The 27,382-nt window shown below is 44.4% G+C and overlaps 1 protein-coding gene across 1 annotated transcript; it reads left to right on the forward strand.

Annotated features, from left to right (window-relative positions):
• Positions 1–24: 24 nt before the first annotated feature.
• On the forward strand, positions 25–27,350 carry CNTRL (centriolin). Its single transcript, XM_036394031.1, is given in 44 exon segments — positions 25–224; positions 1,313–1,574; positions 1,884–2,017; positions 2,495–2,625; positions 3,930–4,071; positions 4,592–4,778; positions 4,875–5,068; positions 5,875–5,931; positions 6,753–6,872; positions 7,388–7,613; positions 8,058–8,167; positions 8,656–8,850; positions 11,272–11,425; positions 11,847–12,067; positions 12,684–12,860; positions 13,132–13,266; positions 13,363–13,508; positions 13,911–14,091; positions 14,566–14,745; positions 14,987–15,166; positions 15,671–15,787; positions 16,081–16,225; positions 16,693–16,832; positions 17,327–17,510; positions 17,744–18,042; positions 18,228–18,436; positions 18,570–18,762; positions 19,090–19,220; positions 19,358–19,498; positions 19,614–19,740; positions 19,911–20,075; positions 20,803–20,962; positions 21,068–21,183; positions 21,673–21,856; positions 21,859–21,889; positions 22,260–22,417; positions 22,672–22,745; positions 23,045–23,233; positions 23,583–23,808; positions 23,985–24,190; positions 24,971–25,240; positions 25,318–25,380; positions 26,098–26,292; positions 26,497–27,350. Coding segments are annotated over 43 exon segments (6,879 nt in total). The 5' UTR covers positions 25–224; positions 1,313–1,360; the 3' UTR covers positions 26,569–27,350.
• The last annotated feature ends 32 nt before the right edge of the window (positions 27,351–27,382 follow it).

The raw sequence follows: 27,382 nt of genomic DNA on the forward strand, positions 1-27,382 counted from the left end.
CCGAACCGGACAAAATGGCGGCGGGGCGGCCCCTCAGGGAACGCCCTTAAAGGAGCCGCAGCACCCGGGTTCGGCGGTGCGGGCGGCGATCGCTTGCCGAGGGGAAGGAGGCGGCGGAGAGCTGCCTGGAGAACCGGTGCCATCCTTCGGGAGTGCTGCGAGGCCGCCCTGCCCGGCCGTGCCGCGGCGGCGAGCGGTGAGCCGGCGTTACCATGTCAACGCAGGTAATCACAGCGGAGGCCTGAGGGGGCCGGCCCGCGGCCGCTGACCGGGAGGGGATGGTGGCCGGGAGAACGCGGGGCCCCGATCCCCGGGGCTGTCACTGCGAAGGCACAGCCCTGTCCTCAGGAAGCAGCGGTGAAACCACGAACTGCGCTCCTTGGAACACGAGGAACGCCCCAATGTGGCTTTGCGGTAGCGCGCCAGCATCTTCTTCCCTCTCCGGCGCCTTCCAGTCTCACTGTCCTGATCCTCTGTGAATTGTGTTTCTAGATAATGGATAGAAAACAGTGGCCCTTTTTCTTGCCGCACCTTCCCTTGTCCTCATTTCCTTTCCAATTTCGGAGGAAAAAAAATCCATGACAATGAAGAACATATTCTTAAGGCACAGTGTCATCACTCACAAAGCTCCAAGTTCCCCTCACAGAAGACCTTTTTTGTCTTAAAGAATGTCTTAAAATGTGCTCCTTGTTCAGTGGGTGGAGGTGTTAGTAAAGCTCTGTCCCTTGGAGATGGTTGCTACAAGGGCTCTGTCACACGGATTACATGACTTTTCCTGCCCTTATCCCTGCGGAAATGTGTTCATCCCTGAGGGAGGTTTCTGTTAACATTCTCTGGAATCTCCCAGGCAGTCACAGGATAATTTGTTTGCTGAAAGGAAAACTCTGGGAATGCCAGTGCTGGACTGATTCTATTTTTTTTTTTATCTTGGTTGCCTTTTTCTGCTTGCATTTGTTCTTACTGCAAAGTGGGTGATTTCAAGCTTTGGGATCAGTTGGGATCCAATCCTCTCTTTGTGTCCCTGCCAGCTCTGTTAGCCTGAGCTGAGAGAATCTCCAGAGCTGGCAGGCTTTGTGTAAAGCACAGCCTGCAGGACAGGAGGAAGATGAGCTGCACACACAGAGCTGCTCCATCAGTCCCTGGGGCTGTGCTGTAGAAGGGTGGGAGTATAAAGGTAAAATTCTTCCCAAGGCCAGGAAAACTGGAAGCTGGCACCCATTGGAGATGTGTTTTTTGGCAGCCTCTGTGGCACCTTTGTTGTCATGCAAACGTTTGAGATTTAGCTTTCTACACAGACTGATACTTGTTTCAGTTCTTCCAGGTATTGCCATTTGATACCCAGCATTTCTGGCAATGAACAATGAAGAAAGGCTCTGTAAGGAAAGTTCCAGGTAGAAAACCACAAGCACCAGGATCCCTGATACCTCAGCCAATGTCACCTGTCACTTCTGGTGCCACACGTCCACGTCTTGGCCAACAGACCCCTCCAGCAGCTGCCAAAAGCATGGAGCAGAGAGCCCAACAGTGGGAGATTCCAGCAGAAAATGTTGGAGCTGCTTTTAAATTTCAGAAAGGTATTGTATAGTCAATAATACTGCTATCCAAGCACATACCACAAGCATTAAAAGCCAGTGTGATTAAAGATGTATGATCTGTTGGAAAGAAGCCTGAAAATTTTGATTTGATTTATCTTTTAATTTTATTTTATTTTATTTTTAACACAAATGTGGAAGTGGGAGTAATGAAAGCTGGGGAGAATAATGAGACTTTTACTCCTTCCTGTAAATGCTTCTGGGGGGGGATAATTTTCAATGTTTTTCCAGTATTCAGTGGAAAGAAAACAGCAAAAATAAAAATCATTAATCCTTTCTGTTTAATTTCAGGTGAACGTGGTGTTAGCCCAGGGGTTAGGTACATAACTGAGCCCCTTATAAAGGGTCTGTCAAAACAGCAAAATTTGGCTTGTATAAGCTCACTGAATCTTTCTTCCCCAAAGGATGGGAACAAGAAATTTAAGGTAAGTGTTTGGAAAAAAACTGGAAATTAAACTAAGTTCTGAATAATTAGCATTTATTAGGCTTATTTTTAAGTGGATGTAAACAGCACAATCTAATTCTGTTAGCCTAGTTCTGCAATCAGCTTCTGTTGAAAAAAAGGCAGTTGAGACTTGAGCAAAAGAAAAAGAATTGGCTCATTAGAATGATGCTTAAAACAGATTAGTTCATGGAATTTTTAGGTTCTGGATTTGGTTGGTTTGGGATTTTTTTTTTTAATAACATGTTGCTTTTGATGTAGATGAAAACTAGCCCACTGTAAATTTAAAATCCAGCTTTCCAAAACTGTAGAAGACTGTACCTAAAGTGGGGTTATAGAATACCACAATGAACTGTGATTAATAAAATATTAGAGTATTTGGTATTTTTGATTAATAGAAAGCTGCTTTTCTCTTTTGAAAAAACCCAAACCCTATGCTAAGGGATTTCCTGTTCTTTAGTACATAGAAAATTTGGAAAAGTGCTACAAACTAGAAGTGCTAAACCTTAGTAACAACCAAATAGAGAAGATTGAGAAGTTGGATAAACTGCTGAAGCTGCGTGAGCTCAACTTGTCCAACAACAGAATCAGGTGAGAGGAGCCAGCCCAGGCTTTGGGGAGCCCAGGGTCTGTAAAGCTGATTTTCCTTTCCTGCTTGATTTCTCTCCCAGGAGTGAACACTTGAGGTGAGTTTCCCAGCTCTGTGTCAAGACTAAGAGGCTTTGAGGTCTCTGTAAAGAGCTCAAGCTCTGAGGTATTGGAAGCATGAATAGTTCTGGGAAGTGCTGTCAGTGTACATGGCTGGGGTTTAATTTGTTTTCCTTGGAAACCAAGCCAGAAGTGCAAGTTTCCAGATACCACAACAGAGAGTGGTATGAAGAGCAATAACCCAATTAAGTGCGTTAAAAATTAATTAAACTTTTACTGGTTATTATTACAGGTAATATAATAAGTTTTTCTTTTAGGAGAGGAAACTGAATGGGCTTGATCAGGCAGGCCATAAATTCCCTAAATTGCCTTTGAACTCTTTTGAGAGCCTGGTGTCTTGTTTAAAGCATTGAAGGGTAATGGTTCATGCAGTAGCAAAACTCTTCATCACTTTTTATTTTCCTGTCAATGAATTGTGATTTTTACTATTGTGGAACTGCCTTTGCAGCAGGGAGGCTGCCATTTCAGCAGAGACATTTACAATGGGAAGTGAGTAAAACCCCAGAGTTCATTTCTACACATTGCATTCACACAACTTCCTCTCTCAACAGGAATTGAAAAGGGCAAAGTAGCTTTTAGCTCCTGCTCTGTTTTCACACTTTGGTTATTTACAGCTCATATGTACCCAAAAACCAGCACAGTCACAGGAGCACGTCCTGCTGTACTTTCTTATAATACTCATGGTTTACTTTATGTTCATGCTCAAGTAAACTACAACCTAGCATGGTTTCCTCAATAGTTTTAGTGAAAACACTAAAAATGTAGCTCTTCATGCTGTCAGTTTACAGATGGTCCTTCCTTTTTATGGGGGAAAAAAACCCACAGAACAACTGTATTTTGATTCATCTTTGTGCCATTATGTTCTCGTGAGAGAAAGAGCAAATTTTGCCGATTAAAATGGAGTTAGCACACATTAAAATATTGTTAATATTGAAATGAAGACATGCAAAAGTAATGAGTTTGAGACAATGGCAGAAAATTGTGCTATGATTTTTGGTCTTAATTTAGTACTTGTAAGTAAGCTGGTGTCATTTTATTTCAATTGTCCATGGCACTAAATAATGGCTTTGCTGATCTCTTGGTTAATTCATTGTGACAGATTTTGTTGTAGTTTATCCATATTGCCTCAGTTTCACTTCAAATTTGCTGTGATTCATGACAAATTCCATTCTCCTTCTCATTTTCAGCAAAATTGAAGGCATAGAACATTTGCAGAACCTACAGAGGCTGAACCTGGCAGGGAATGAGATTGAGCACATTCCTGTGTGGGTAGGGAGGAAACTGAGATCCCTGCGCAGCCTGGATTTGAAACAGAACCAAGTGTCCTCAGTAAGTGATCCTGGTTAGAAACAGGCACTGCTCAGCCTGAGCTGGGGGTTTACACTGATTGACTTCCTCTGGGTCATTGCTGGGTGTCTTTCCACACAGTCTGCTGGGAAATGCAGCAGTTGGGAGCCTCATAAAGTTATTGATCAGAGAAACTCCTCTTGTGCAGGTGGTGAAGATACAAACCTGTGTTATGTTGTTTGGGAAGGCCTGACTTTTTTGGGGGTTATTCATCCACAGGCTTTAGTATCTTGATATTTCCAAGATAAAGCTTGATTGCGTTTACACTCTTTGCAGTGGCATTTTTTATAGAGGAAATAATTTGATTTTAAGAAGTGGCTTTAGTTACAATATTGTGTCTTTTGGTAGGTTTTTAGAGATTATTCTTTAGCATAAAGGTTAAAATAAATCTTTTAACACAGACCTATCATAAAACATTCTACATAATCAGAAATTCACTCCTGGGGGTTTAATTCTTCTCAGAAGGATGCCTAATCATTGCTTTGTTTCTCTATTTATTTAGCTCCATGATATAGCTAAACTAAAGCCTCTGCAAGATCTGACCTCTCTGTTCCTTGCTGGAAACCCAGTTGCAAGTCTGCCTCACTACTGCTTGTACACCATATTCCACCTGAGGGCACTGGAAAACCTGGATGGACAGCCAGTGACAAACCATGACAGGCAGGAAGCTCTGGAGAGGTTTAATTTGGGTAATAATCTGTGAAATCTAAAGCGAATGAGACAGAATTTAAGTTGAGAAGGAAAAGATTTTTCTATTGGAATGTTTCTCTGATATTGTTTTTCAGAAGAGATAGAAAAATTAGAAAAAGAGTTGGAAAACACAAAAAAGGAGATGGAGAGCGTGAAACTTAACCAGACCAAAGTGCTTGAGCAACTTCAGCATCAAGATGAGCTCAACAAGTCACTAAAGGAAAAGGCTGTGCAACAGAGACAAAGCTTTGATGAGCTACAGAGGGACTTGGGCACCAAAAATGAGCTGGTAAGATAATCCCTGGCACTAAGGAAATCTTCAGAATGTCAGTGTGGGAGTTCAAGTGACTGAAGGTTTCATTTTAAAACTGAGAGACTTCCAACTCTTTAGAAAGTGATTATTGCCCTTCAATATTCTTTTTGTGGAAAAAGTTGAGTATATGGAAGCAGCAGTCAATATCACTCCTGTGATTTGTAGTAACTTCTTTGTTTCTAGTAATTTTTTATGTATTTCTGTTTAAAATTTTGTTTGTTGGTGAAAGGTTAAGCTGCTGAATTGCTGATGTTCTGAATATCCTGAACATATTCAGATGTTCAGGAATATTGAGAATATATTCTGGTCAGACTCTGAGGTGCTGCTGCAGTAAGGAAGGAAATTGCTATTTTCACAAAAAACAAGATGTGCCCACAAGTTGTATGTCAGTAATAGCCCTTGATTATTATTTTGGGTAATGCTCACCAGTTTAACTCCATTTCATTCACATCATCCTGAAGTCTTGTGTTAGAGTCTCTTCCATTGGTGGCCATAAAATGCAGGCAAAGTCCTACTGACAGAGAGTGCTGGGTTGTGAATGACCTGATGGGAACTTAATATTTGGATTTTATCCTGTTAGACTTGTCCTCTAAAACTGTATCCTTCAGACTCTCATACCTGGTACTTCCACAGCTGTTTCTCTGAGCACACACACACTCACCAGCAGTCTGCTTCTAAAATGAAGTTTGCAGTATAAGGAGATTTAGCAGCAAATGCTTTGCAGCTTGAACCCACTCTTCTCCTTTGGATGACAAACTTGGCTCACTTCTGTCTCCCTTTAGCTGGTGTCTGGGTTTGTCACAGTCCCTTTCCTGCAGAGCCTTTGTTCCTCACTCAAGGTAGCCCCACTGTGCCCCTGGGTTGCATGGTTGGTTTTATTTCTAGGATGTATTTGCACGTTCCCTGAAGTAGCAACATTATTATGAAGTATCCTAGTGAGATTTTATATTCACTGGTTTGGAATACAATTTTCTTGCTATTTTTCCCCCTTTTCTCTGAAACAGAGTTAATTTTTTGCATGACATTTATCAGGTTTTGAAATCTTTCTTTAAGCCTTCCCTGTTCTATTTCTTTTCCTCCATTAGTTCTGCTTTCCACTCTCTATTGGAATTGTGCTGCATGTTCTCCTTCAGGTATTCAGTGTGAAAAGTTGATTGAAAAGAAATCACATGATGGACCTTTACTTAAAAATAACCTCAAAAGCAATCTAGCACATGGTTAAGCTAAAATAAAATACATAGACTTTGTACTCTTGACAATTGAGATATTTTGGTTTTTTAACAGATCATTAGTGTTAATAGCCCTCATGCTCACTAGTAGCAGTAAATATATTTCTTATTTTGGCCTAGATTTTGCTGAAGGATCATACCCAAATTATTGTTTTATCCTAAATTACATTTAAAAATAAACTTGTCACTTTGATGTACATAAATTTAAAAGGCCTTTCATGTGATCATTTGTATTCTATTAACTGTGGGGCTTTTGTCTCCTCTTAGTCACCATTGTAAAATTGCCCTTTGTGATATCCTTGATCCTGAGCTGTGCTGTGAGCTTTGTTCCCACGTTAGGGGCCGTGCCCTGCTCTCTGTGGAGCTGCACTGTGTGTGCCAGGGCTGAGTGAATTCCAGGGGATGATCTCACTGGGTTTGTGGTTCTTTAGCTGAAGCAGAAGACAGTGGAGCTGACCCGGGCTTGCCAGAAGCAGTATGAGCTGGAGCAGGAGCTGGCCTTTTACAAGATCGATGTCAAATTTGAGCCCTTGAATTATTTGCCCTCAGAGGTAATAATTTTTAAGTTGTGCATCTTTTTATTGCTGTTTCCCTTGATTCTTCAACTTGGAAAATAAAAACCTTACTAGTTTTCCTATAATCTAATAGATACTGCTTTATTAAAGGCCCAACCTTTGTCATACCTGCAAACAAAAATGCCAGAATGAAATCCATAAGAAAAGTAAAGATCAGTAGTCATAGACTACAATTAAGTTATGTCTGACTAAACTTAGGTGCAACAATGTAATGTACCAAATATAACCTAAGTAAATTTAATATACTAAGGAAAAGTTCCTCCAGACATCTGCAACAAACTGGGCACACCTCAGTTGGGTTTGTTTGGTTTTAACTCCGTTCTAAAATAACAATGTTCAAGGCCAAAAATGTTAAGTATAATCTCTTTTCTTCTTATTCTTCTAATTTCAAATTGGTTTTCCTTTTTATGCTTGATAAGAGAGCTAAATGTATGCTAGGAGTTGGCTGCAGCCATAGTTCTGAGATAAAGACTCTGCTTCTTGCATTTCAGGAGGTTGAACTTGATAATGTACCTGGTGAAAGTCCCTACATTGGCAAGGCCAGGTACAAAAGAAATATGTTCATAAGGGAAGGCTTCATCTCTGACCAAGCTCAGCAGCTGCAGCTTGGGAAAGTGCAGCAGGGGGAAGAGGACTCCTGTAGGAAACCCCAGCTGGAATTGCATCTCCAAAGTCTCGATAAAATACTGCAGGATAAGGAAGAAAAGATTAATTCAGGTAGAACCTTTTTTTTTTTTATTAAATGACGATAAAAACATGTGTAGCAGTGTGGTTTATTCCAGTGGTTACATGCTTGACATCAGAATAGAAACAGTGTGTCAAAGGCTGGGAGTGCTGGGATTTTAAACACTGGACTTGATGTATTTTTGGTACTGCAGTTTCTTACTGCTGTTATTTTAAGATAACTCAGGATGAGAGCATTACATGTTATTGAAAACACAGTTCTAGGGAGGTTTGATGCATGAATTTAATTGTGTTGAACTTGTAAACAAACTTTGGACTTCTTTTCTGAGAAAGCAGAATGTGTTAGGTGTGATTATCAGGGTGTCAATGCTGTCCTGATTAATGTATTCATACACAGCTGTGTGTCAGTGTTATACATAATATTATAATATTATCATGTATTTTGTGGGTTTTATGTTGGGTTTCTTTCGTCTGCAGCACAAAGAAGATTAGAAGAACTGCAAAGTGAAATTGGAGACGCAGAGCAACAAGTGCTGAAAGTAACAGAGGAACTGCAACAACTGGAGGATGCTCTGGCTCAGAAGAAAGTAAGTTTTTCCACAAAGAGCAAGGGAAGGAGTTTGAAGCAGTGTAAGAAAATACAACTTTTTCTCCCCATTCTTATAAAGAGGCCACTGTACGGACATAAATCCATGTGTCAAGCATCAGAAAAATCTTCCAGGTTTTAGAGAGCTTGTTCATAAATCAGCTGTTGGAGCTGTATGCAGTTAATGGCATCTGTTCCATGTTGCTGCTGATTTATTGCTGCCTTCCCCAAACCCTTTGGAAGAACGTGCTGTGTAGGTTGAGTTGTGCAGCTGATAAGCAATGTGGCTACAGAATTGGCAGCAAGAATTAATTTATCACCATTAAACTAAAACAGCATCTTCCACTTCTTCAACTGTCATCAATTGTTCCTATTTTTAATTTTTAAATTTGCCTGAAAATCAGTGACCAGGATTGTCTTTATTTAAATGTTAAATATATTCCTGATCATCTCTCTGTTTCCAACCACTCAACATCCTAATGCAGTCTCCTCTCCCAGGCCAGCAAGGAAGCAATTGAACAGAAACTGAGTGAAAAGTTACAAATTCTGCAGGAGCTACGCAAGGAAACCTTAGAACTGGAAAAACAAATAGAGAAACAGAAAAGAGAAATAGGGAAAAATCAAAAAGAGCTTGAAGATTTGCAGAGTTCTCTTGGTTCTGTAAATCCTGAGGATCCAAGGCATGTAAGTAAAACCAGAATCTGAAGTTGTTATATTCTGTGCAATGGACTAAAGGCAGCTTTAGCAGGTGCCCATTCACATGTGCCTGTTTAATGAGTTATATTCTTTTGCTGTTTATCAAAGTCATTACCTTATGATTTGAAAGTTAAAAAATCCCACCAAACCAAGCAGCTTTGGTAAAACACTTGAACAACTCATATTCCCAGCAGATGCTGTAGAGCACAGTAAGAACTCAATCTTTGTTTTGCACAAACACACTGGGCAGAGCCTTGCAGACAATTTCTGTGTAAGAAATCCTTCCTGCATCTTTCTGTGGAGTCTGGCCTTAAAGGTTTTTAAGGATCTGTGTGTGGCATTGCTTATCCAGCCTTTCTCTGCTGTCACCTCCAGTCCTGAGGGAATCAGCAAGGCCCAGAGGTCACAGCTCCAGGGGCTGGGGTGCCAAGGACAGCCCGAGCTCCCACCTAACTTTATGACCAGCAGGGATGCAGGGCTTTTTCTGAGTTACACCTGTGCTCAGCTACAGCAAACACTTCTAGAAATGAAACTAAAATGAAACAGAATTATCTTTAATAGTGTTTTTTAAAAGCTTGTATCTCTAAACGAAAGTTTTTCAAGCCAGCTGGGTGCTTTTAAGTGAGAAATGAAAGTATTTTTATTCTTGGCTCCGTTTTCAGCAGAGGCACGCACACACTTGTTTAAAATGCTCCTTTCGTATTTTAAACTTAATTTCTTCGGCTCTTGGGTGGCAGAAGGGCCGAGCGCGTTCTGGGAAGCCTCCCGGGGGCAGGAGCGGGGCCCGGGGGCAGGAGCGGGGCCCGGGGGAATGGCCGGGCCCGGGGGCAGGAGCGGGGCCCGGGGGAATGGCCGGGTCCAGGGGCAGGAGCGGGGCCCGGGGGCAGGAGCGGGGCCCGGGGGCAGGAGCGGGGCCCGGGGGAATGGCCGGGCCCGGGGGCAGGAGCGGGGCCCGGGGGAATGGCCGGGTCCAGGGGCAGGAGCGGGGCCCGGGGGCAGGAGCGGGGCCCGGGGGCAGGAGCGGGGCTCGGGGACAGGAGCGGAGCCCGGGCAGGAACGGGCCCGGCCCTTCCCGCGGCCGCCCCTCGGTTCGAATCACAACACAGGAAACGCCGTGCGGGACGGGCGGGAACGGGGCTGGGACCGGGAACGGGAGCGGAGCCCGGGCGGCGGCTCCGGCTCCGGCTCCGGCCCCCGCCCCGGCCCCGCGGAGACTCCGCTCAGTTCCCGGCCGTGCCGAAGCTCCCGGTGCTTTATTCAAATGAATTCCCGCTCAGGGGTGGGGCGTTCTGCAAGTGCTGTCTCAGGAAGAAAAGACAAAGGCAAAGCTGTAAGTGGCCGGGGACCTGTGGCTTTTTGTTTCTTTTTAAAAACTGCATTTTTGGTGCCATTCGGCAGCTGCAGCAAGATGGCTGAGTGGCAGCGGCTCGAGTTTTACTTGTTGAAATTTCGGTTTTGAAGGCTGCAGGGCAGTTTGTGTTTAGCAAGGTGATAAGCTGAACTGTGCTGATATGGATGTTTAAGTTAACTTCCGGTTTAATCCATTAAAAATACAAAAAGCTTTGGTTTTACCCATTTACTTTTGTTATGGAAGCAACTTTGTAAGTGATCTTTTTTCTGAGAACTCATATTTAAATTTTCTGCTGTTAGCTTGATTTATTTTTTTGAGCAATAAGAAAAACATGCAGTTAATCATGACAGTATAATTCTGTATTTTTCCAAGTTTCTGACATTTGAGTTGTTTCTGAGCAATTTCACACTGGTAAGAAATAACACTTTATTCTGTTGATAACCAAGTTTTTGTAAACAGCTGAAGCAATCAGTTAATTAATGTAAATGCATGAAGTCCTTGCCAGAGTCTGTGTGAGCTGTGTGATGTATTGGTCAGAAATATTTTAATAAAATAAGATTTACATAGGAATATTTACTTGGTAACTGTAAAGTTGACCCAACTTGCTGTTTATTCAGAGTATTTTCATTCAAGTGCTGACCTGACATGTTCTAATGCATCATCTGCTGTGAGGGCAATGCAGGATGACAGGATTAAAGGTTCTGGGAGAAATCATGTTTGTTCTTGACTGAGAGAGGAAGTGGTAGAACAAAATATAAAGGCAGGAAGAAAGATAGTAGCCATGAGTACTAATTTATAAATGCAGGCTTTATTCAGCCTGGGCAGGGGGGAGCCTGCAGACAATGCTGGTAGTCACAGATTGCTGCTTATCTGGGGTCCTTTGTGGGGCAGGACTGAGGGAAAATTCCAGCAAGTAACAAACCCCAAAGCACCACGGTGTGTGCTGGGCTTGTGGCTTTTCTTGCTGGTAGTGGGACACTGCAGAACTGGGACAAAATCCCAATTTGATGTTTTAAATCTGTGCTGGTGCCCTGCTTTACCTTTCTGTTACTTGACAGGCTCACATGAAAGCTCAAAAAGCAAGTAAAGAGCAGCACCTGGATATAATGAACAAACACTGCCAGCAGCTGGAGACTCGCCTGGATGAGATGCTCTCCAGGATTGCCAGGGAAACTGAGGAAATCAAGGATTTGGAGCAGCAGCTCACTGATGGTAAACTTTAATTTTTGTCTCGAGGCATTTCTTTACTTAGGGCAACATGATAATTGAATTGAGGATTGATTTGTTTATCTTTGCTCAAATGAAATACAGAATAGGTACAAAAGGGCTAAAAAACTATTCTTAAATGATGTGAAGGAAACTCTGTGTGCTCACCTCGCTTCTACCTGCTTGGGAAAGAGGGGCAGGAATGCACAAAGAGCTGCAATTCCTTTTAACTCTTCCAGTGGTCAGCTTAACACAGTAATATTGGGAATCCTAACCTTAAAACCAATCTTTTCTCCTTGAGTTCCAGGTACTTGTTTTCACTTACTCCAGTGGCAAACATTTGAAATGATGAAGGAAGGCAGTTTGGTTTGCTTGGTAAATAAATGTGGCTTCTTAACTACCTCCAATTCATTTTGCATTCCTGCAGGTCAAATAGCAACAAATGAAGCACTGAAAAGGGATTTGGAAAGTATTATCACTGGCCTACAGGAATACCTGCAGAGTGTGAAGCATCAGGCAAAACAGGCCAATGAGGAGTGTAAGAAGTTGCAGAAGGAAAAAGAATCTTTGCTGGGAAGATTGGCAGGTCTGGAGGAGGATAAAAACAACCTGGAAGTGGTTGCCATGGATGCAGAAAATATGAGAAAAGTAAGGCTTAATACCTCTTTTCCCAAGTTTAGATATCTAAGAATAAACTGGAGAAAAATAAGCTGGTGATCAGACTGGGACTAGGAGAGCACAATTCCTTGGACTAAATAATTTCTGATATGGTAACATGATGAGATGCCCACACACCTCAAGAATAGAATCTGGCCTTTAAAGCCAGTGGTAAGAGACATGCAGTAAAGCTGTGCTTTGTGAGACATGGCTCAAAGTGCAGGTTTCACCTTGCAGACATCACTGCAATGGATTTGCAGTGACTCTGTGGGGATGTCAGTGAACCCTCTGACCCTGGCCAGGGGTTAGGGTGTGTGTCAGCAGCTGGGGTCTGTCCTGTCAGCCAATGACCCAGAGCTGTCTGGCATCCTGATGAGTGTTGTGTGAGCCTGAGCTCCTGGGACAGCTCTGTTTCACTTCCAGCTCCCCTTTCTAACCTGGGAGTGGATTTTGGACAGTCAGTGGCACCACTGGCCTGACCTTGCAGGTAGAAGTGCCACCCCCCTTCCAGTTTTAATGCAGTTCCTGAGTTAAAGGGAAGGGAGGCAAATACTCTTAAATTTGGCTCTCCTATATGCATCCTTCTAAAATGGGTATTAAATTCCAGGAAATTGCAATGCTGGAGAGTTTGCTCCAGGAGCAGAGGGAGATAAATGAGTCCCTGCAAGGTGCTCAGGAGAAGATCAGCACCCACAAGGCTGAGCTGGAAGCTCAATTAAGAGAGAGAGAGGCTGAAGCCAAGCAGCAAAAAGAAGAACTTGAAAGACTGAAACAACTTAGCCAGGTAAGAGCAGAGCTTTAGTCTGCCAGAGTTGTTAGCCCAGGACACCTCACCCCCAAAGCCAAATCACAAACTGCTGGTGTAGGCAGTTTGCTGGGATTTAGAACTTTGCTTTGAAGCAAGGTGCAGATGGTTTGCTTGGGGTTGTTTTGTTGGATCTTTTTGAGGTGTTGTCATGTTGTTACTGTTTTAAGAAATGCATCTGTTGTGTGTTTGGGTGACAGGTTGGGGTTGGGAGTGGGGATATTAATGTGGAGGTTTTGTGGTTTTGTAGATGGAGCTGTCAGCCCTGCAGGATGAACTTGAAAAGGAAAGACAACTGTTAGAGAATGCTCAGACCAAAGCACAACTGGCAGAAGAAAAGGAACAGCAAAATTACAAGTTGCATTTACAGTTCAAGCAATTGCAGGTGAAGTTTTTGGTGTATTTAAAATCCTAGCTTTTATCACTTGTGGATTTGTTTGCTTAATTTGTGTGATTTTTTTTTTTTTTGGTCTATTTTTAGGGAGACAATAATTTCCTAAAACAACAGCTTAAAGATCTCCAGAATCAACTAAACCATGCAGTTGGTAACTTAATTCATCCTGAGGATGTCATGGCTTGTGTAAATGAACTCAGGAAAAGGCTACAGACAGGAGCAGGAGAGATGACGTGAGTGAAATAAAAGTACAGTGTGAGATTTGAGCATGTGAAAGGAGCAGGACAAGAGGAAATGCCCCAGGTTGTGCCAGAGAAGGTTCAGATTGAATATCTGGGAAATTTTCCTCACTGCAAGTCTTGCCAGACATTGGAACAGGCTGCCCAGGGCAGTGGTGGAGGCACCAGCACTGGAGGGATTTAAAAAATATTCAGATGTGGCACTTGGGGACAGGGGTTAGTGGTGGCCTTGGCAGTGCTGGGGGAGTGGTTGGATTTGCTGAACTCAGAGGGCTTTTCCAACCTCACCTGCATGAATTACACAGCATCTCTCAAACTTGCACTATTTGTTAGTCATGATTTCAGTACCTGGGATCACAGCTTAAAATCACTGTTTTCTGTCTTGGAACCTTTCAGGTGTCCAAATTCAGCTGATATTTTAGGGAAAAACCTTGCAAGTCTGCAGAAGGAATTCAATGACATCCTTGCTGATGCACAGAAGGAAAAAGAGAAAGCATGGGCTGGACAGAGGCAGTTGCAGGAAGAAGTGATATCCCAGCAGGAGAAACTGGAAGAAATACAGGAGAAATACAGACAGGCATGTATCAAACAACACAAGCAAGAGTGAGACAATTTCAGCTTGGTCTAAAAAATGTAACCTGCAGCTGAAGGATCAAGTTTCACTCAATGAAGCTTTGCTGTGCTCTGTCCTTTGTGTAACAGCGGAGTCTGATTTGATTTTTCATTAATATCTTCCTGATTTTTACCTGATTGTTTGGTGAATTGGAATTTAGTCAATGATCTGTCTCAGAGGCAACAAAGACTTTAATGACCACTAGAAAAATACAGCTCTGAACCTTCTTGAAAGATCATTATACATACCTGTAATAAAATAACTGGGGCACTCTTAAAATATTACAGTTACAGTGGCACAGTAGTTACTTTTCCTTTCTGTTTTGATGCAAAGTATGCTGGTAACTGCATTTCCCAGAAATTTAATTAAATAATTAAAACAGAGTGGCTTTTGATTGGAAAAAAATGTGTGGCCACTTACTCTAACCTTTACTTACAGGTTAAAGCTGAAAACAGGCAAAATAAGAACAAGGTGCATCAGTTAGAGAATGAAATTCAACGTTTACATGAAAAAATAAAGAGCATGGAAGAGATTCAGGGCCTGACTGATCAGCAGCTCCAGGAGGCAGATGAAGAAAAGGAGGCCATTCTTGCTCAGCTGGAGGATTTAGAGAAAAGGGTAAGAATGGGTGAGGGCAGGTCTGTGCACTGTTTGATTGCTCAGGAATGAGAAACAAAAACTTGTGGATTTTTGCTTTTTAAGCTAAAACAACACATATAGGAACACAAATGTTAAATATAACATCTTGCCTTTCCTTAAATTTTACTTGTCCTCACTTTAGATTTTTTTCTAAATAATATGAAATGAGGTAGGGGGGAGGATGAAGGTACATTGTAAAAGTCTATTTCTCTGCTTTCAGAGAAAAAGAGAAGATGCCAGGGCACAGGTGCAAGTGCTGAGTCTGGATAAGGAGCTGAAGGAGCTGCAGAGAGCAGTGGTCACCTCAGACAGGCTGGCAGCCACCGAGCTCTCCATCGCTGCAAAGCAGCTCCAGGCTCTGCAGGGAACTGTGCTCAGGATCCGCCGGGAGAGAGCTGAGGTCAGGCAGCATGGGCAGTTAATTAATTGCTTGTTAATGCCATTGCAGTGGGAGCAGGGCTGGTGTCCTTCAAATGAGCTTCAGAGCTTTCTTCTAAATTGTTCTGAGCTGCACAGGAGCTCTTGCTTTGGGCAGAGTTTGAGGCGCAGAGATGAGGGAGGAAACGTGGGTATGGACAGGTTCCTGCTGTGGGAGGGAAAGGGAGGGGGAAGATCATTCATCTCTTATTGACTGAAAGGCAAACAAGAGATAATTCATTGTTCTGTAAGCCAGAAAAACAAAAGAAAGGACTAGAAACTCCTTTTCAAACTGGGAAGCACTTTTGGCTACGTAATAACATCTCCTCTGTACCAATACTGTGAAGCTGAAGGAGAAACAGTATTTTACATGTGTCTGGAGTTGCAGAGCAGTCAGCTTCTCAATGGTTAACTTTTCACAATGGCACAGCTCAAGCTTGAGAAACGTTCCTGCAAACTACAGCTCAAATGAAAATCTCCATTTCAGGAGCTTGAGGAAGCCCAGGAGTTCTGTGCTGAGGCAGCTCGTGCTTCCCAGGCTCTTGCCAAAGCAGAAGCAGAAAGAGAATTGCTACAACGACTCCTGAAGGAGAAGGAAGAGCAAGTAGGTTGTTTGCTCTGTGTTGTATGATAAAACACCAGTGAGTTTCTGGAAATGTCATGTTTAGAGGTTCTTGGCCTGCCCTTTTCCCCTCAAGTTGTCCCAAATCAGTGTTCTTCCCACCCCTGACACCTGCCCCAGAACAAAGTGAAAACTTCACTGCCTGGAGCAGCTGAGTTTTAGGAAAACCATCCATCACCTGTTCACCCAAGCATCCCTCATATGAGGGCATGGGAAGAGCAGCTTTGTGGCATTGAGTGGGAGCTTTTTGTGATTTAAACTTCTATTTCCAATAGCTTCTGCAGGAAATGGAGAAAGCTGGTGAGAAAACTGTTGCATCAGACACTCAGAAGTTTGAAATTAATAAATTAAGTGAGGCTGTGGAACAGCAAAAAGCAGAGATTGACCGTTTGAAATGGTTGTTGGATAATATTGGGACAGGTAATTTCTCTTTTCTCTCCATTTCTTGCAGACAGACAGGGATACAAAAGATTGTCATTCCCCATTTCTCACTGTTTGAATCTGGAGAATAGTGTTGAGAATAACCCTCTGTACAGGTTTATACAGGATATGTGTCAATGTTCATTAGTTTGCACTTTTTACAGCTCTTTAGGAAACACTGATTGTGCTGAGTATTCCATTTAAACTGCTCAGGACGTTGGCAGAGCTCTGTGTAAGGAAAATGAGCAGCACTTACCTGGATCTGAGCTTGTATTTCCACAATCTTAAACCACCAAACTCCCTGTGTATGCCTGTCATTATAGATCACATTTAGTTTGTTTCCCTCAGCAATCATTTTTTTAAAAATATAGTTCCAGTTGAACTGGATAACATTGAGGGAAAAGTTGAATGCAGTATTTATTTAACTACTTGCCTTGGCTGACTCTAAAATTGTGCTTAATTTGCAGGTAACAAAGATGAAATTGAAACCTTACAGGATGAAATTGCAGCCCTCAGAAATGTGCTCTTGCAGCAGAATGATCACAGCCCCAGTACAGCAGAGCCCCTGAAAAGAGGGGGATACTGGTGCTACCTGCCCTCATCACAGGTCAGGACTAAAAACCCTGCTGTGGGTTGTTTTCCTTGTGGAAAGCCCTTGGTGGGGGAAAGTGCATTATAAATTTAGTAGGTTTGGGGAAAATTTAACAACACACATTGGCTGGCATGTAGGAGAAATACTGAAATAAAACACACACAAATGTTCCCTGGTAAAGGGAACTTTACCTTTACTGTGCTGATGGGAGCCCAGGTCCATCCCATGGTGAGAGAACTGTTCAGGGGGCACTGCTGAGAATCCATTTAGGTAAGGGATAAAAGGAGATGTTGCAGACAAACATTTCTTCCACGAGAATATTTGTCTGCATTTAAAACCAATACTGTTAAAATATATTCAGTGCTTCTAAAGCAGCATCATGCTTAGAACTGAGAGACAGCAGAGTAAGTGTAACCTGTTCTGAAAAATCATTAGAATGTTTACAACAACTCCTTTATTTGCCATGATTTATCATTTCTAGATTAACACATGCTGTATTTTTTCTTTAGGCTTCAACTCCTGCTTCCCAGAGCACCAAAGACTCTGGGGTGTGTTTGGGGTGCTCTGGCACATCCCCAGCCAGGAGAGGGGATGCTCAGGACACGCCCTGTGGGAGGGAGGACTTGCCCAGCCAAGGGTGTTGGGTTTACTCACCAGTCAGAAATAGGTTGTACAAAGCAAATTCTGGCAAAGGTAAGTCAGTCTCAGAATGTTTAGGGGCAGACTAAAGATGGGCTTGCTTAGAGTTCACAGAGAGTTGTTTTTTGTTTGGTTTTTTTTTCTGAATATAAATATTTATTACTGTTGAATAATTTTGTTTAAGCAACATTTTTGTAAATTACATAGAATTTACAATGTGCATTTGAAGACTATCTCTACTGGAAAAGTTATTAAAAGTAACATGTTTGGTTTTATCTCTTTTAAAGGAATAAGAGCAAAAGAAGATGGTGAAGGGAATGCAGGATCTCCTGTCCCTGAAGGCTCTCCCTTTGTGCCACCCCCGGGCACAGTTATTTACACAGCCCTTCCAGATGGGGCCCCTGCCCCTCAGGGTGTGGGGGTTTCTGGCCCCGCTCCTGCAGCTCCAGCAGCTCCTGGCCCCACCATCCATGGCCCAGCTCCTCTGGGATCCCAGGCACTTTGTGGCCCTCTGCCTCCAAACTTCACCATGCCCCTCATTCCCCTGGGAGTGCTCCTCTGCAACGTGCCTGAGCATCAGGACCTGGTAAGAGCCAGAGCTGCAGCTGGGACCCTTGGGAGCTGACTGACAAATGTATTCTAGGAAAAGCTCCCTGCTAGGAAGGGTCTGGATCTGGTTGCAGCCTTTGCCAGCTGGAGCTGCTCCTGGGTGTCAGGAGGCCTCAGCTGGAAAATGGATCCTGATTGTGCTGTTCTGTTCTCTGTGTGCAGGAGAGTGAAGTCTCAAGGCTGGAAGACACTGTGTGCTATTTAAAGTCTCAGAAATACAAAGAGAAATGCTCAGAGGCAGCTGAGCATAAATACAGAAGGGAGGTGGAAAGATTGCATGGAAATGTTGAAGAACTGGAGCAGGAGAGGGCAGAGCTGGAAGGTGAAGTGGCAAATCTGCGCCAGGCAGCTCAGAAACGGAGCACCCACAGGTGGGAACGGGCACTGAAAGGCAGCCTGTGCAAATACCTCATCCTTTTCCCAAGTCTAGAACTTCAACAGGCTCCCAGATCTTTGGCATCTTTGTATTTTAATTCCATGTTGTATTTAATTCCACCCTTTCAGGGACTTTACTGATGGCTACACCGACAGCCTCCTTGCAGAGCTGCAGCTGGAGAAGTCCCTCCAGCAGCAGGAAGAGGTTGCAGAGGAGATTGAGTGTGCAGAGAAAACGCTCCTGAAGCGCCGGGCCGAGCTCAGAGAGGCCAACAGGCTCCTCACAGAGGCTCAGGTGGAACTGGAGAGCACCCGGGGCAAGGTGAGGGAAGGCAAAGCCCTGAGGGCAGAAGGATTTGAGTGTGGTTTTGTTTGTCTAGGCAGTTTATTCTCACATGGGTAACCTGGAACTTCTTAAAATGCTTCTGTATGGAAGTAAGTTGGGAAATAAACTGTGCTAGAAGAACTTGTTCAGTCCTTGTTGAAGAGGAGGAAGGTTTCCTGCTCTGGACAAGAGAGGAGAAAAGGTTGTTCGTGGTAGAAAGAGGGAGAAGGCTGAGGTGGAATATTCAAGCCAGGAGCTCACCTTTAAACAGCAAATGCAGCATGAGGTGAAATGTATTGTCTCAATCTTCAATTTTTGCTCTAGACTAAAAAGACTCTGCAGAAGTACAATCGTGCCAAACACCATTTGTCCTGCACTGAAATGGAGGCAGAGCAGCTGGAGCAGAGGGCTCAGGAAACAGCCACCAAAGTTGTGAAAGCAACTCAGCAGCTCAGGTAGCCTGGGTGCTCCTCTGGGTTTGCGTCTCACGGGGTGAGGACAAGGACTGGGATCTTTCCAGTATCAGGACACTGCTCTTGGAGAGGAAGAGCTGTTAAAATGTTAATATAAAAAGGCATAAATGCTCTTCTAGGTTGTTACAGACAGATACGAGGAGTTTGGAGCAGCTTAAGAGGGAACAAGAAGGTATTTTGAAGGAAATCAACAAAATGGTGGCTGCAAGAGACTCTGAGTTGCAGTCATTAAACCAGAAGATAGAAATGCTGACTGAAAGGTGAGGACTTTCAATTTACCATGGACTGTATGAAGTTAAACATGTCCTCCTCCAGTGAGTCACTGCCCAAGATATTCTCACTTCTGCTGACTCCTGCCTTAATCCTCACTCTCAGCCTTCAGAAGCTCCAAGGTGACATCCGACTTGCAGAAGGGGACGAGGGCCAGCATCTCCAGATCATCAGAGAAGCAGAAAACCTTGTCCAGGGCAAGAAAACTGAACTGGAAACATTGAAAGATCAGGTGAGGCTTGGCCTATTAACCCTGGGCTGTCCATTTTGTTAGAATTAACCTTTGTCTCACAGTTATGATCCCAGGCTCTCTGATGCACTTTTTCGTGTGGGTTTTTTTCACAGTTTAGCCACAAAAACAAAAGCTTGCACTGATTCTTCTGTTAAACTTCTCCACTGTAGATTTCTGCTCAGAAGCAAGAGCTCCTGTTCCTGGAGCAGCAGGTGACTCAAAGAACAGAAGAGCTCCATGGCCTCCAGGACTGCATTTCCCAAAGGAAAGGTGACCTCAAGGAAGCTCTTCGAGATGGAGAGACTGAAGCACATGAAAAGCTTCTCCAATTAAGGGCAAGTTTCCCAAATGAGTTTTCAAATCGTTGTAGCAAAAGACTTGAAGTCCTACAAACATTCCAGGAGGTTTCCACAAAATCAGTTTTGCTTTTTGTGCCCTCCCTAGACCCACTGAGAAATAGAACATGGAATTTTATGGGTTTGTGTGACTAAAAGCTTGGTCCAGATGCACAAAGAAGAACTCCCCAGTTCCAGTAACTCTTACAGAATTGGTCCCCTCACAGCTTAGTTACATTAAATATAAGTCTGTGAATGACTTCCTGTTGCTGGGGAGCAGCTGCTGAAGGAAGTCAGTGTGATCAGTGTGTGTAAAACACAGCACAGCTGCCCCAGTCTGTCCCCATCCCCTGTTTGCACAGAGAGGATTCTGTACTTCCCTGCTGAAATCAAAACCAAGTATCAGGGCTAATTAGATTTTGTGGTTTATTTTCTTTTGTGAGAGCTTCTTGTCTGGTTTTGTTTTAAGGCCTATTATTCACTTGAATGACAATGTTGTGGTAAGATTTGGAGATCAAAATCTTTGCAGAGTTACTACTCTAAATCATCAGCAAACAAGACCTTTACTTAAATATTCTGTACTTTTTGTTTGTTAAACCACAATATTGATGACAGACTGTTAAATTATTTTATAAATATTTAGAACTTCAGTTCAAAGAAAATATTAATTTTAAATTGCAAAGAATGGTGTTCCTTGTAACCTTGTAACACTGATACATTCTCACAGGAAATAAAAGTACTTCTGGAAGAGCTTAGTGTTGAGAAGAATGAACTGGATGTGCAGATGAATGAGAGAAGAGCACAGCTTTTGGTCCTAAAGAAGGATATTAGAAAGGAGGAGGAAAATCTTCAAGCAGTACTTGGGCAAATCAGCAAGCACAAGATGGGTGTGTCCTGGGATTTACTGGGTTTTGTGCAGATTGGGAAGGAGCACACAGAGCTCTTTAGTTCTCATCCTAATCCAATAACTGCTCTTTATTTCACCTCCCTAGAACTGAAACATGTGCTGGAAATGCTGGAGCTTGAGAAGAATGACCTGGAAGGTTTGAAACTCCAACATGAGCAGAAGGTCAATGAGCTGGAAAGGACCCAGGTGGCTGTTCTAGAGGTGAGAAATGCCTCTGTGGCTGGTGCAGGAACTGGGACATCTGTGGTTCTCTTAAGCCTTGGGTAACAGAGTCCTGACACTTTTAAATCAATCAGTTTCTAATCTGATTTCAACTTATCACAGAAAAGTCTTAAATCTGCCTAGGCCCTTTAAAATAATGGGATTTTTTGGTGTATGTGAGAGAGAGAGAGCACAGAAGCTCTTCTGGGGCTGTAGAATGATGGGTGCTGGGTTTAGGAATTTCAGAGTCTTTTTATCTGGATCCTGTCACTTCCAAACAATGAGTGTGGAAGGAGTTTAACTCAGCTGGGGGATCTCTGGCATTGAAAAGGTCCCCAAGGACTTGGAACCATTTTATTGTCACCTTCCTCCACTGAATGCACCCAAATCACTCTGGCTGCAGCCAAGGATGTCAGTACTTGTTCTGCTTCTGGACCACAGAAATGTGGTGCTCACCATGCCTGTTTTCCTTTCTTTTCCTTTCCCCAGGAGAAGTTAAAGCTGGAGAATGCTCAGAGGTTGTTGCAGTGCCAGCAGGGGGAGGTGGATTGGCAGGAGCAGCTCCTCAGGAGGGACCGCGAGGAGAAGGAGCAGCTGAGCTCCCACCTGAGGGCTCTGCAGAGCAGCATCGAGGCTCTGAGCAGGGACAAGGAGAGGCTGGAGGAGGACGCCAGAGTTTGGAGAAGAGGTTGTCACAAACCAAAAGGTGCAGGCATTTATTTCTGCAGAGATCAGGAGGGGTGGGGAAGTGTGTGAATGTCTGTGTGGTGTAATTAAAAATACAGCTCTAACTCTGAGGTGCCCAGTGATACAGAGCAGGCATTTTCTTATGTTCTGTGGAGCTTTTGCTTGAAGCCTCTCTACAGCAGATTTAAAAAAATATTCAGCAATGGAGCTGATGAATCAGCAGCATTTGTTATATCCTGCAATGCCATGAGAAATATTACAAAAAGTAAAGTGTTGCATCTTGGAACAGGCCATTTGTCTTGCTCTGACTGCTCAAGGGTTTCACTGACATTTTTTAAGTCCTCACCAAGGATTTCCAACTAACCAAGAATGTGATTCCCATTTTACAGAGACTTAACTGCTGCTGAAGACAGCAACAGAACTGCTCTGTCCAACATGGAAAAAGTGGAATTGGATGTTAAGAACCTGCAGCAGGAGGTGGAGCTACTGAACAAGCAGAAGAAATCACTGAATGCAGAGATTGTTGCTGTCCAGGAGGATCTCCAAGGTAAAGATCAGTTTTGGGGTTTAAGCAGTGATACACTTGAAGAGAAATTCTGTTCAAAGACACACTTGAACTGAACTGTCTGATATTAAACATTCAGCATGCTCACATGTCCATAGGCAGAAAGAATTGAACATGTTGAAAAGATGGACATAAACTGTGTTTGTCTTACTCTTTGCTCATGAAAAGAGAGAATTTCTGTGTATTGGCATTTCAAACTGCTGATTGAAAATTCTTGTCACCAAATACTTTTCTAGGGAAAAAGGAAGAACTGGAAACACTGAAAGCAGAACTGAATGACGCGAGGCAGCAGCTGCACCTTGTGGAACAGGTTGGTCTTAGTGAAACCCATCCTTATGGTCACTCTGGGAGTCTGTTGTTGCTCCTGACCTGTTCATGAGGGCAGAGCTCAACACCAGAGCCCTGCAGAGCTGAGAGCAGGGATTGCTTTATTGCCTTCTTCTTGCTGAGTGTGGAGTGGCTTTATTCCTTCTTAGGGAGAAGATCATTTAAAAACAACCAACCAAGCAGCACCTCCTGGCTCTTTATCTGGTGGCTCCTTTTGATTCACCCTGGGGCTGGTTCCTATTCCCAGCTCCTCCTTCCATGTGCTTTTGTTTTCCATTGCAGGATTTGGAAAACAACTCCAGGCAGCAGGAGGAGCTGCTCAGGGAGCAGGCAGCCCTGAAGGAAGAGATCCAAGAGTATTTAAGGAAACGTAAGGAATGCCAGGAGAGGCACAAGAGGAGGCAGAGCCAACTGCAGCAGCTCCAGAAAAAGATTGAGGAGAAGGAAACAGAACTCGCCCAACAGGAAGCGGTAATGAGCGCCCTGAGTTGCCTCACTTCCTCCAGACCTTAAAAATAGTTCAAAAAGTTTGAGGAGCGAGTTTACAAATAATCACAAAAGCACAGATTGGTTTGGCCAGATTAGCTCGGGTTGGGTGAGGAGTTTCAGCAAAGGGTGACCCAACAGGAAAACTGAGGGAGCTGTTCTGAAAATGAGAGAGGGAAGAAAAATTGACAAACAGTTTTTGTCAGTAGGCACTGTTAGACTGCAGTTCTTTGCAATTTATGCTGGTTTTACTTCTCTCATGGCTCTTGTGGTGGTTTTTGTTCTCCCTGAGTTGGTGCTGGTTCAAGCTCAGAGTGTGGGGGGTTTCTGGCAGGTTCTTCATCGCCTCAAGCAAAACTCAGAACGTGAAGGGAAAAAACTGGAAGAATGTGCAGCTAAAGTGAAGGATCAGAAAATCCTGTTGGAAAAGGAGCTAACAGATCAGCACAAGAAACTGGAGCAGGCAATAGCTAAAGTCAGGCTGGCAGAGGAGAACCTGGGGAAGCTGGAAAAGGAGGAGTCCCGGTGTGCAGCTCTTGAAGAAACCATCAAAAAAAGCAGTAAGAGTCATTGCACAAATGAACTGCCACCATCTCTGGGGGCTGAGGCTAATGGCACAACAAATATTTTTGTTCATCTTGTTTGGGTTCTTGGTGTTTGGAAAATATCTGCTGTGTATATAGTGGGCCAAGATAAGTTTTGCTAATCAGGATTTTTTTTTTAATGTTCTTTACAGAACATCAGCTCTCAGAAAAAGAATTACAGTTGCAACAAAAAGACAGAGAAATACAGTGTCTTCAGAAAGAACTGGAGGTCTCCAAGTCTGAGCTAAAGCAACTTCAAGGTCAGATAGTGTCAGAGAGGCGAGAAGCAGAAAAACAAATCTTGAATCTGAAAGAAACACAGAAAATGCAAAGGATGGAGCTTGAAAGCAAACTGCAAGTAAGTCCTTGCTGAGTGGGGAAAGTTTGGGGGTTTGGGTTGTTTCAAACAGCAGAATGATGGAACACCCATTTTGTCATTGGAGGAACAAAGTAATGCAACAACTTCCTGAGCAGACTTGAGGCAACCCCTCTGTGACATTGCCAGTGCTGCACAGCACCCAGGTCACTCCTGTTCCTGCCTCACAGGGGTCAGGGGTCTCTGAGCTCCTGTTGTGTGGTGGGTGCTGCAGTAAAAGGCATCTCCCTGCACTTCCCTAGAGCAGGAGCAGGGAGGGGGCAGCTTGCAGGGTGCCAGGGCCATGGCTGAGCTTGTCCCCCACAGTCAGGGGGGACTGCAGCCACCCCCAGAGCCAGGGACAGCTGGGGGCCACATCCAGGGGGGCTGAGGGTTCATGGCTTCAGCCAAGCTCATTTTGTGTTGGTTTTAAATCTCCCTCCTGTACTCAGGATTGAAAATACACCTAGAGTTGTCATTTATGCAAATCACTAAATATTAGCAATGTTCAGATTCAGCAGGCATTTAACAACTTGCCAGTGCCAGCTTGGGCCAGCTTTTTCTTCTTTAGATACTCAATTTAAATTAAAAAGTGATTCACCTTGCCTGACTTCTTCTAGTCCTTCAATAAACCCTTTAGAAATTGTTGTGAAGTCCTTTAAAAACAGAAGAGAATGTTGTTGGCAATTGGAAAGCTTTTGGGAAGGCCCTGCAAGGTCAGAGTGTGAGGCAGGTTTAGGTTAAAGACTGGTGTTTGTATAACCCAAGTGTTTTGTGCTGCAGGTTAAAACCCAAGACCTGGAAGAGAGACAAAGGGAAATGGAGAGTGCAGCAACCTTGCTTAACCTGGAGGTTGAAAATGAGATTAGGACAGGGTTTAAATCTTCACGCTCATCTTCTCCAGACCCCTTGGAAGATTTGGAAGCATCATTGGAAGGAAAGAGGAGCCTGCAGTGTGAGTGTGATAACTCAGAGCCTGCTCCCTTCACTGCTGCTGACAGACAGCTCCTCTCCTTGGAAGAAAAGTTCAACATTTCCAGATTCTTCTTACTGGTAAAATGCTTTGGGCAAGTGGCTGCTCCTGGTGCTCTGTTGGTCCCTCTGGCTGAATGTGCTTTTTTTCCCCCAAGGATGAGCAGTGGCGGGGAGAGGCGCGCCGGGAGAAGCTGCAGCAGCATGAGGACAGGCTCAAGGTGCCACATCTGTGCCCCTCACATCCCTTGGGCCCCTTCCAAACATGATCTGAACAACCTGGGGGAGTGGGGATCCTCCTCCAGCTCGGGCAAATCCACTCTGTAATGACCAGAGAGAGGAGCCTTGGGTGGGAGCAGTAAAAGCCTGGCTGTAGCAAGATAAGTAACTTTAATTGGCACTTAATTGGATGTTGGAGTACCCCAACAAGATTCTCTCATTTATATCATCCTATGGTGTATCAGCAACGGGACAGAGGAGCTCAGCACCACCCTGATCACCTTAAGGTCCAGGCTCTGTTAGAACACAGCCATCAAAATGGAGCTTATTTAAAAATAACTCCCAAACCCACTGCCCCCTGCTTGTGCTGTGAGACTGCACCTTCCAGCCTTCAGGGCTGACTTTGCACAGTGCTGCCAATGCGTTTTGTGCCCACCCTGGTGTGCCCACCCTGGTGTGCCCAGCCCGTGTGCCCAGCCCGTGTGCCCACCCTGGTGTGCCCATCCCCTGTGACCGTGCCGTGTGTGCCCACCCTGGTGTGCCCAGCCCGTGTGCGCAGCCCCTGTGACCGTGCCGTGTGCCCACCCTGGTGTGCCCATCCCGTGTGCCCACCCTGGTGTGCCCAGCCCCTGTGCCCATCCCCTGTGACTGTGCCGTGTGCCCACCCTGGTGTGCCCAGCCCGTGTGCCCAGCCCCTGTGACCGTGCCGTGTGTTGCAGGCGCAGCTGCGGCGCTGCATGGCCAAGCAGGCCGAGGTGCTGCTGCAGGGCAAGCGGCAGACGGCCGGGAGCCTGCACAGCCTCCAGTGCCAGCTGCAGGTGCTGGATGAGCTGGTCAACAGCACGGCCTCAGACTCCTCCTTCCTGGCCAGCAGCCCCAGCCTGGGATCCCTTCACAGCGTGACAAAAGCTCAGGTAAGGTTCTGCTGGGACCAGGATTCTCATCTGGGGGTTTAATGGTTCTTGTCTCGCTGGGAGCTGTTACAGCCCTGTGCTGCCTCTCTGCTAGGCTGGGCAGGGGTTTCTGAAGGTGGTGATCTCCCCCTACCCCTGCTCTGGCAGTAGCTGATGCCTTTGGAAAGGCTGAGCTTTCCTCACGGTGCTTTGGGGTTTTTCCAGGTCCCCCGCAGCCCGGGAAGCGCATTGGGATCGCCGGTGCTGCGTTCCAGCTCCCAGGGGATCTCTCGGTGAAGGCCAGAGGTGAGATGTGGCTTCAGGCCAGTTCCAACCTGCCAGAGACACGAGTGGCTGGAAGGCTGAGGGGCCGTGGGGCAGCTGTGGCTTCACAGCCCACACTGTCCCTTCCCAGGGACAGCATTCCTGGGGCTGGTTTAGGTTTAGGTTTGGTTCTGCTTTAGGTTTGTGTGTTGTGCAGAAGAGTCTGGGTGAGAGCTGCTGGGAGCTCTCCTGGGACATGGAGTTACTGCTGCATAAATTGTTGCCATCCCTGGTCTTTCAGGAACTTTCCTGGTTCTACTGTTCAGCCCCGTGGCTGAATCTCGGGGACAGCTGGTTCCACCCCAGCCTGGTACAAAAATGTTCTTTTGTAACGGTTTAAGGTACAAAGGTTACTTGAAAAGTGGCTTCACTTTAAAAGCAAAGCCCAAAGCACATCCACAGCTTGGAGAGGAGCCCTCAGGTGCCATCTCTGAAGAATTCTCCTACCTCACTGGGTGAGCCTTGTCTGAAAAGGTCTTTGCCACCACTCACAAACAGCTGCTGCAAGGCCTCTACTGTGAAGGTTTTGTACAATTGACAACAGGTTTTTATATAAAAGTTGTTTTTAAAAAAAAAATTAAATGTGTATTTAAACATGTCCAAACCAACCTCCTATTTAAGTGTCCAACTAGTGGCCAGTTTCCACTTTAAAGAAACTTTGTTCCAAGGTCTATCTGTTGCCAAATGCACGGAGGTTTAAAATACAATTATTTTGGATACTTCCCTAAAATAAACTTTCGTGATTGATGCTTTTATCTGGGGGTGCTTGCAGATTCTTTTCCTTAAA

Source organism: Molothrus ater, chromosome 20 (genome assembly GCF_012460135.2).
Source record: "Molothrus ater isolate BHLD 08-10-18 breed brown headed cowbird chromosome 20, BPBGC_Mater_1.1, whole genome shotgun sequence".
In the NCBI taxonomy this organism is placed as follows: Eukaryota; Metazoa; Chordata; class Aves; order Passeriformes; family Icteridae; genus Molothrus; species Molothrus ater.